The 10,612-nt window shown below is 38.0% G+C and overlaps 1 protein-coding gene across 1 annotated transcript; it reads right to left on the bottom strand.

Annotated features, from left to right (window-relative positions):
• Window positions 1–7,111: 7,111 nt before the first annotated feature.
• On the bottom strand, window positions 7,112–9,998 carry RAMAC (RNA guanine-7 methyltransferase activating subunit). Its single transcript, XM_014887770.2, has 2 exons — window positions 9,829–9,998; window positions 7,112–8,248 (listed from the first exon to the last, which is right to left on the bottom strand). Exons 1-2 carry the CDS (start codon window positions 9,993–9,995, stop codon window positions 8,059–8,061), a joined length of 357 nt encoding a protein of 118 aa, XP_014743256.2. The 5' UTR covers window positions 9,996–9,998; the 3' UTR covers window positions 7,112–8,058.
• Between the last annotated feature and the right edge of the window lie 614 nt (window positions 9,999–10,612).

The raw sequence follows: 10,612 nt of genomic DNA, 5'->3' as shown, positions 1-10,612 counted from the left end.
AGATTCTGTGAAGAATCTGAGATTTTCTGAGCCATGGGGGGCATGGTTAGGGACAAGTTTCCACCTTTTCAAACGTAGTATGGGAGGTGTGATCAAAAGAGACAGGAGCTGTTCATCAGCCCATGTTCCTGGCACTGCTGTGTGCATTATGTGCAGCAAAAGTGGAGTTCAACCAGAGAGCAGCTGAGTGTGTGTACAGCTTTGAATCCAAAGTCACAACAGGACCTGCTGGGATGTCTAGGATCCTCCCTCAGAGCATTAATGAGAAATAGATGCCATATGGAGGAATTCTCTTGCCAATGGCCTGTGATGCCATCTTTGCCTTCCAGTTCTCATCAATTACAAATGACCTTTAAATAGATTTTTATTTTACCTTCAGTAATATGGTTTCATCTTTTCAGCCGCTAAGGACACTGGCCTTTTAGTAGACTCTTCTAGAATTAGAATTTATTTCTGGTAAGAGACTTTTGTTGCAATGGCTGGTCTATTATTCTTTTCATTCATCAGTCCTCCCCTCAGCACTGTAATTTCTTTTCTTTTCCTGTACGTGCAAAGAACAACTTTACCTTTTATATTTTTTGAAACTCGGATGTTTAAATACATAATTTTAGTTGCTTGCATTAACATTTTTGTATCTGCTTGGGATTTTTTAAAAAAAGCAAACACTGTAATACTTCTAAGGCTGGAATTTTGCTCACCCTTGCTGTGCTGTATGGTGTATGAGAATGTTTATAAAATCAAATAAATATACATGAATAGCACATTCAATACAGTAACTGTTACAAGTTTTATTGATGTGAAATCTAGAGTAGATTGTCCCTTTGTTTTTAATTCACTGCTATATAATTCAGTGTTAACTGTCAAGTTGGACTATCCACACCTCCTAGCTATCATGAGGCTGTCTTTATACTATTTAAATTTTTAAGGCCTTTTCTACCCATAGGATTAGAATCGCTTAGTGTTTACTGCAGGTCTAGCTTTGAGAGCTTCCTAGGCTGCAGAATCCCAGATATATATATATATATATAAAATTATGGTGTATATATAATATATATATACTGTATAATTATGGAGTGGCATAAAGACACTGTTTAAAACAAGTCACTGCCATCATAGTATCTTTGGGTTTAGTTAAAAAAATATTTTAAAATCAACCAACAAATTAATTTGTTCATCAGAATGTTTCTAATACATTGAGTTGCAACATACAGAGCCCAACTGAGATTTATACACCATACCTCTGCTTTATATGGAGTAGCTGGTGCCTGGTAGGTTTGTAGCCAAAATGCAGAGCACAGAAGATGAAAATAGGGCAGAGAACCACAGTTTTACAGATAGAAGCTGAGACACAAAAGCATTAAATATGATTTGTAGCTGAGCATGTAACACGCATGTCTGGTTCTATTTTTGAAAACATCCTTTTCACTTTCTTTTTAGTTCTGGAGGAATGACTGGAACTATGGCAAAATTGTCTTTTTAGAATTTAAAGTAGCTTTAAGAGTTCTTGTCTTCAGAAGTGCTCAGAGTATCAGAAACTAGTAAAACAGCTATATCTGAAATAAGTGGCCTAGTGGCAGGGATAGGAAGGCAAGAGAAAAAACAGTATCAGATTTTAAACACTTTTTTCTGTCAGTAGTAAGAATTTGTCTAATGCAGGTGTGGAGAGAAGTAAGATTAGACTTAGCTTTTATTATCTAGCAGTAAATCCATTTTGTCTCTAAAAACTCAAATCCTACTGGGTGGAGTCTAAAGAGCTATTAATTGGATTTACCCAGACTGCAGGATACCTAATAAACAGTGATTTGTTTATTGTCCCTTGGATCTGTCCACCTTACTTAAGGACTTAAGCCCTGTCAGTGCAATGAGCCAGCTGGTTAACTGCTTCCAGATTCTGCATTCTGCCAGCTTGCTCTGTGAGGGGAAGGTCCTGGCGTCTGTGGAAGAAGGAATTTGTTTTGGTTTTGGTTTTTTTTTTAATTTGGTTTGGGTTTTCTTGTTTGTTTTTTGTTTCCCACCCTCCAGGCTGTGATGTGGCCATAAAGTCACTTGCTGACCAGCAGTCAAATCTCAGCACTTAGAGGATACTCGGGGAAACAGCCATGAAAGAATCCTTTAGCTCAGCCATGCTCCTTCCCTTCATTGCCAGCCCTGCAACAACACCTCTCCACTCCCATTTTCTCTTAGAACATAATAAATTTCTCCTTCTGATGGAAGTATCCTCTGAGCCACAATCCTGGAGAAATAGGATTTGCCCATGTTGGCAATTTAAGGTAAAGCTCCTTTCCATTCTTACAGCAGTTTAGCTGGGGTTTAGAGGAGCATATGTGTACCCCAGGCTTGATGCTCCCTCAGCTCACTTCAGTTGTGTTTCAAGTGTGTGGCTTGTAAATGAGTAATATGAGCTTGATCTGAGGAGAATGTGTGTCCCCACAGAGCTCTTGCACTAAACTGATCTAAACTCCAGAGGTTTTGTATGCTGTATTTAAATGCTCATACCATTAAAACCACTGAAGCAGTACTCTTAAATGTACTTTGGTTTAAAGTCTCAGTGGCCTTCATAAATCAATGATGACTGAAAACCAGGCCTTTGCTGTGGAAAAAATAATTTTCTTCTTGTGTGAAAAGAACATGTAATCATTTGGGGCTGGCTGCTTTTGGCAATTATTACTGTAATTTTATTTTTCTTGAGCACATTTTCAGTAGAAAAATGCATCATTTCAAGGATTTCTTCAGAAACAAACTTCAGGCATGACTTCAGACACAAAGCATTCACTTTCTGATCATTCTAGACCTGACCAAAAGCTGTGTGAAATGTCTTACAATATAGTTGGGTTTTTAACTTTTACCTCAGCAGTACTGATTATAACCGTAAGTATTTCATTTATGTGGATATATAAATACCATTTTGCCTTTCCACACACAGAACAAAAGCAAGAAAAAGCTTAGTGTCTTAATCATTCTTTTAACATGTAACATGTTTCCATTTGAAGATTCTGCTTGAATCCTTGAAGATTGGTTTTTAATGAATGAGATTGAGCATTATTTTTGTAGTTTTATAACAAATAACTAAGTTATTTTAATTACTTTAACTCATTACTTGAATAGGTAAGGTTTTTTCTTCAAATAATGAACAGAAGCAATTTTGATCCTTGTTATTGAGACACCTTTTATTAATGAAGCAAAGTTTGAATTATACAATATACAACAAAACCCCCCAAAATAAAAGGGAGCCCGTACTTGGGAGGGGAAAAGCCTGTGTTTTAAAACATAGGTATTAGCAACTTCCATCATCTCTTGTAATCAATGTGCATTTTAACAGGGCAGGGTACTTAGGGGCGAGCTGTACAGAAATAACACTTTGGCATTGCTGTTTCACACAGGCAAATAAGGACTGACAACCACTAAGTGCAGTCCAGGCTTTCTGAAGAAAAATATAGGCCATGGTAAACACAAAAATACATTCCAGCCTGCAGGGCCTAATCGAAAAATAAGCCTCTTGAGAGGCAAGATCATTGTGCACCACCACAGCACAGTTGTCATTGACTCTCCTGGAAGTGCTGGAGCTGCTGGACTCAGTTTTGATCTCTAGATTTACCTCCGTGTGTCTCGAATCAGGCTGCATTTTTCCTGGGTGCTTTCAGGGAAACCTGATCTGCCCTATAATCATGCTTAGCTTCTGGGCATTAGAGCATCAGCACTGTGCATAATTCAAGCGGGGTTATGTAGCTCTCTTCTAAACATTCAGGGACAAGGGGACGGATTATAGCAATTTTTCCTGATTGACAAATGAAAGGCTAAGGAGATGCAATTTTGCCAAATTGTTCCCAAGGTGGTCAGCACCTGCAGCAAGGAGCAGTCCTGTTTTCCCTTCCCTCTTGCTTGATGTTATACTCCTCTTGTTTGAGGGTTAGAGAAGGTGGACCAGCCAGAAAAATTCCCCGGTGTTGTGTAATTTTTGTTTTACCTAAGGAATAGGAGTGGTGGCAGATAAAACCTTCTCCTAATTTTGATACAAAAAGCTTTTCCCTTCCAACATCTCAGTATGAAGCAGATGTGGACATGTTCTTGGTTAAGCAGAATATTTATTAGCAAATTAATACTATGAGTTTAAATATATTCAAATGTATAACTGCTGCAATACATTAAAATATATTTAAACAGTAGATAAAATATCTTTGCTGTTCCAGTACTTAAATGTTGATTATATTTATATTGCAAATGACATTTGTCTACCTGGTCTGAAATCTCTACTAGAGAGCTTCTTGAAAGTAGTTCAGCTTCTAACTAACCTTTCAAAGCACATCTGCACATTTCTGCTCCCAGCTGCACAGACAGAATAAAATAGAGGTTGAATAGCACTGCAGACTTGTAAAGCTGGATCTCACAAACCACAGTGAATTAGTTTTGGTTTTTTGTTTGGTTGGGGTTTTTTTTGTTTTGGTGTTTTGGTTTTTTTTTTTTCTGTGCACGTTGTTTTGCATTCCAGTTTCTAGGGGCTTAGCTGTGATTTAAAGCTTTTAGCATTTTTAAAAATGCTAGTTAAGAAGTTGTATAAAAGCTATTTATTTTTCTTAGTTATTTGCCACAGTACCTGTAATTTAGCATGATTATTCTTCAGTATCAATTAACAATTCATGCAAAATTGCTGAATGTGTTCAGGCATGGATTTAGAACTGCTGCAAAGCCCTATTCAGAACTTTGCACTCACACACTTGGTAACATGGCAGTCATTTTTTAATACATAACACTTACCTTTGTTTTATTCATGATAATAATGATGTCTGAGCAAATGTCAGATGAAAAAGATCTTCTAAAGTCAGATTCCAGACACTGAATTTTAATGTTTACCCTGCAATCTCCAGCATAGTTAAAGCAAACCATTTCTGTAGTGTTTGAAGTTGCAAATATTAAAGTTCTCCAGCTTCAGTTTTATCACCTGTAACACACTGTATTGCACAAACTGTAATTGCAGGCAATACTCAACTGGTTTTATTTAGCTTGGCAGAGTCAGTAAACTGGACTTTATAATAAATACAATTAATCTAAGTGGAAAATGAGGTAATATATTTTGAATTTCATTTATCTTTCTGTCTGGTGCATGTATTAACAATGTATTTCTTTCCCCCCAGCTCCCCAGATTTGACTCTTGCCATAATTGTTCCAAGGGAAAGTTTTGTAAATAATACATAACTTTAACATTGAATTGACAGCTCTGCTGGTAAGGCATATGGGAATCATGAATATAAAAACAGACTGGGAAGCTACACTGGCCTGTCTCTCTCCTGATCTCAGTCAAGAAATTCAGAATAAGAGAGCCAAGACCATGAAATGTGTGATTCTGATTCATAACTTCAACCTAGACCATCCTGATCTATCTGCTTCTACAGTTCACCCACAATGCTGAATATTGGATTTTCCATTTTCTGGAATACTCCACCACCTGGCATTTTTTTGGCATGCTTTGTTGCACAGTCAGCAATGTGGGATTCATTATGCTGTCATGAAGACGGAGAGAGCTGGAAAAGAATCTGGGGAGACCTTAGAGCACCTTCCTTGAAGAGGTTCTCCTCTCTTCCTAAGAGACCTTATAGAGTACTTGCAGGGGCTACAGGAGAGCTGGACAGGGACTTTAACAAAGACATGCAGTGTCAGGACAAGGGGGAATGGCTTCAAACTGAAAGAGGGCAGCTTTAGATGATATTGGGAAGAAATTCTTTCCTGTAAGGATGGTGAGACACTGGCACACATTGCCCAGGGAAACTGTGGATGCCACATCCCTGAAAGTTCAAGGCTAGTTGGATGGGACTTTGAGCAACCTGTCTAGTGGAAGATTTGGCAGAGGCTGGAGCTAAATGATATTTGAGATCCCTTCCCACCCCAACTCTTCTAGGACTCTATTCACTAGCTGAATGATAATCAAAATAATAAAATAGTTTCTGAGCTTGAGGAAAGACAACAGATGAAACCGATCTGTTCTTTCTGCTGGGTTTCATTTCAACCTGAGATGCTACTCCAGATGGTGTGGAAGAAGAACATCCTGGCACAGCCTGACTTCCGAGGCATAGCTGGCAGGATCAGGCACTTCCTTCTTGGAGGGGGAGCCTGGGGTATTTGGCACTTTGCACATAATTCTGAATTAAATGGGAATTCCACCAAGGGTACCGTCTTGCAGGCTCTCCAGAGAGCAGACATAAGAACTTTGCATGATCTTGTATCTCCCTTTGTAAAGGCTCCACTGTATTAATGAGGGTTCAAAGGAGCGCATTTCTCCTTAGACAAAAACAAACCTCTTGTGAAAAGATTTCTAACTGAATTCTAAATACTTCAGGGAGTAGGATATTAAAATCTGTATCAGAGCTAACAGTATTATAAGAAAAGCAGAAAACAAATGCTTAGAGGTAGGTGAAGGCACTTGTGTATCACAGCCTATGTAAAGCTACATACAGTGACTGTTCTGTATAACCCACCTTTTCGCTCTTAAAAGTATCTGATGAGCTGGGAGACTCTGCTTCTGACTTCTGTACTTTGTCTTTAAATCAAGATGCACTAATTTGTGCTCCTTATCACATAATGCCATGGCTTTTACAGCAGTCAGCAGGGATGGGACCCCGTTTCTGCAGCAGTAGAAGAAAATGTCAAATATAAAGACACGCCCTTGATACAAATTGGCTGATCACATAATTGGGGGAACAGGGAACTCTAACCCTATTAAAGCAGAATGTGGATAGTGGATTAACACTCCAGACTTCTAATTAATCACAATGTGTCTCATCCTTCTGATTGCAGCTGAGTAGGCCATTCTTTTAACTTAAGCCCACAGCTGTCCAGTATTAGCACTTATCTGTCAGTCCAGCACCATGATCAGATGGTGGATGATCACACACTCAGGCAGACCTGGGCACACCCAGGTACACGCAAGAACACTTGGACACATTCAGGCACACCCAGACACACTAAGGGACACTTGGACACACTCAGGCACAGTCACACACACTGAGGCACACCCAGACACACTCAGACACACCCAGGCACACCTGGGCACATTCAGGAGGAGATAGTGTTGCAATCCTGAATGTCTGAAAAGTAGGTTTCAGAAATACTCAGCAACATCTTTACATGTGAACTATACTTTTATTGTGTGAATACTTAAAAAACCCCATAAATCCTGAATTCTAAGAACTGAGTAACACTCTGCACTGTTTATGCTATTTTCCCGTACAGAATAGAGACCAGTACTGACCACATTTTTTTTTCTATAACATGCACCAAGTATTTCATACAAACTACAATAGCATCGAAGTTTTACAGCTTTACTGAAATGGGAATTCCAAAATTTATTACGTACACACCAAATTTATTTGAAGATGACACAGATTAATCTAAGTTTGATATTATTTCTCAGGTAAAACTTATATATCACCGAACTGTTACAATAAGATACATATTTAACGACTTATTTTTTATCCAACCTTTAGGCCATGTTTTAAGAGGAATACTGCAAATGCATTGAAGCCATTGAGTTAACAGACACTATGCCACCCCATAAAATATTTCAGTAATAGGATCTCTCTTCTCAGTTTTAAGGCATCTGAAATTCAAACCAAATTGAGCTTTTCACTGTCAAAAACAGAACTAAGAAATTCTCTCCACAGAAAGACACAGTATGTTATTTTCAAAAAGAGCTATCTTAAGGCAATGTGCCACTGCTACAGGCTGCATACAAACCACAGCTATCCTATCCTGCCCTCACCTGTTTTGCTTTCTAAAATGTAACACAGAGAAATATCAGTGATGGAAGAAAAAACGTGCACAACACATATTCAGACAAAAGAAGGAGATACAAATTTAATCTAAAATCTACAGACTCTAAACAAACTCCATATAATATGGTTTTATTATTCATAAAAGGAGTTCCCTTTTTCATTTCACATTACAGAAAAACAGCACTGGACTGTAACACTGGTTCTTCAGTTATCTATAAATGGTGGAAAAAATAAGAAAACTAAAAGCTAAGTGAATTTGTTACATAGCATCACTGGACTTTCAACCACAAGGATATCAGTAGGGATGGTAACGAGGCGCCGGGTTGTAGGAGTTGTAGCCATATTGTCCGTAGTGGGATGAGTAGGATTGTCCTTGTCTGTGCTGCTGGTAGTTGTTACCCCAGCCTCTATCTGGCCTCTGATTAGATCTGTAGTCACCTTGCCAGTTGTATCTGTCCCCTCTAAAATATCTCCCATCTTGAAACCTGCAATGAGAAAATATATTAAAGTCTGACAGAAATTATATAAAGTCTAAAAAATTTAATTATAATGAACTCTTTTATTTGGCAGTTTTCATGGAAACTGTCATGTAACTGTTCATACACTCAAATATTTATATGTTTATATGACAGACTCATGAAAACATACCTACAGTCATCTGAGATCACTCATGAATTTCTTACCCAACACAGCATTTGGACAGTCTGTTTCCTAACACAAAGTATTCCCAGGCATTGGGTGAACTGCTGTAAGTTTTAACAGAGACTCTGCCCATAAATCTAAAAACCAACCCAAAGGTGGATCTGTAGAGCATCAAAGCCAGGTTCCATCCAGCAGCTTCAAGGTTGAAAGCTCTGGCACAGCAGGCTTCAGTACAGTTACAGCTACCTAACAGCAGTGAGTCCTGGAATTTGAATATTCCCTAAAATACATACTACTGCTAAAACACTGCTACCACAGTCTCCTGCAGATTCCCACACTCAAGACACTGTACCTTATCAGTGCTATTTAGCCATTGTTCAGTCTAAATTTTCTCTTTTCAGCCCTATCTCAGTTCCTATCAATGCTTGAGCTGGCTCATAGTCATTCTGTTTGCAAATGGTGTGGTGCAAACATTTGCAAAAATTTCACTTTGTGACCATAGTGTAGGTGTAAGAGTTCATCAGTTCAAAGAGCCACAGAGCTTTTAAGAACACCTTAAACAATCATCTGCTTTTAATCTTTAATTCTGTTTAACTTAATGACAAGCTTCTAAGGTGAGAAAAAATTACAATGTTGCCCTCCTTTTCTTCAGATAAGGCACACATTCTATTTAGATATTTAGCTAAGGAGTTTTCTCAATTGTTGGCTGAAAAAAGTTTAACTGCTTTACATTAAAGGCTGATGTTAGTATTCACAAATGTACTATATGCTGTAATGGTTGTTTTTCAGTCACTCAAAAATCTGTCCAAAATTCAGTAAAAAGCTGCAATTACATCTTGAAGAAATAATTCAAAGTATTTTGCTTTGGCAGGTAACACTGTACTTGCCAGACAGATTGGATGATTGATTTTACAGTCACTTCTACTGAATAAAAGAAATACAGGCTAATCTTAAGAAGTACAGCAAATATTTAGCTTACAAATGAAATGTTTTCTGGACAGCTAGTAACAGATAATCACACTAGTAGCTTGTTCCTTTGCACATCTTCCTGCCAGTTATCATCCACCATAAGACAGGCTGCTTAGTTTTGCAGAAATCTCATTTTTTCCCTCTGGAAAATTTTTTCTGGCTGAGCAATAACAAACCCCACGGCAATGGATTCAGTGGTTCCAGCTTATTCTTTACCAAAAAGCAAAGAATTTAGGACTTTTATACACAATGCAAAAATTTTCATACACAACGCAAATTGACAGTCAATACAGAGAAAACATAAAACCTCATTACTTTTCAGAGAAGACTTTATATCTCTTAAACATAGTTACCTACAAAGAACAAAGAAATACTTCAATGAACAGAAGAAACTGTTCTCTTCATACTTCTTCTGAAATCATTTAACTGTATTAGTAAAAAGAAAAACCAGTACCGATCTCTGTTTCTCTGGTTGCCACCTGATCTGTTTCTCCATTCTTCAACTATAGGAGGGGGATCTGCAGGGCGTTTTAGATATTCTTGGTATTCTTCATCATCCGATGTGAATCGATGAGCAAACATCGTTTCATAATTCGGGGGTATGTCAGCCACGGAAGTCATTCTGAAGACTTTAAACATGAACACAACAGAAGTGGCTTTAGCAATGCATGAAGACTCTCATCGTAATAGCTAGGAAAAGTTACACTCATTAACAAAGCTGTTGAGTTTTGGGAAGATAGCGCAGATGCCTCACAGAAAAAAGTTCTTCAGAACTTGCTCCCCATCTACTGATACTGACTTGATAGGAAAAAAATTCCCACAATCAACTTCAAAAGTTTGCTAGGGTAGAACATCATGCAAAAGCCTACAAATACACATAACCAGCAAGACAGGAAAAATAATCACATTTATTCACAATAATTTATGTGTTAATAACTTGATTCAGGGAAAGGTCAGCACCTAAGAGGATGCTAAATTAGCTTATAATATGCCTGTGTGAAGGGATTTGTGTTTAAGGCTTTAGTTTCCTTATTTTTGCCATTCAGATGTTGGTGTTATCTAGTACTGTCCATCAGCAAAATCTGGTCGTAATAGCAAATCAGAAAGGATCTAAGCCTACTGTTTTAACAAGCCCGATGTAATTTACAGTATCTGGCTCTGGACTTCCAGAATAAGCTCTTCTGCTGTTTCTCAAAGACTTGCTGGCAGGACCCCAGGAGCTAAAACATACAAAATAT

The sequence above is a fragment of the Sturnus vulgaris genome, chromosome 13, assembly GCF_052056855.1.
Source record: "Sturnus vulgaris isolate bStuVul1 chromosome 13, bStuVul1.hap1, whole genome shotgun sequence".
In the NCBI taxonomy this organism is placed as follows: domain Eukaryota; kingdom Metazoa; phylum Chordata; class Aves; order Passeriformes; family Sturnidae; genus Sturnus; species Sturnus vulgaris.
The sequence above is the reverse complement of the archived record's forward strand: the minus strand, read 5'-3'. Positions and strand labels throughout refer to the sequence as shown.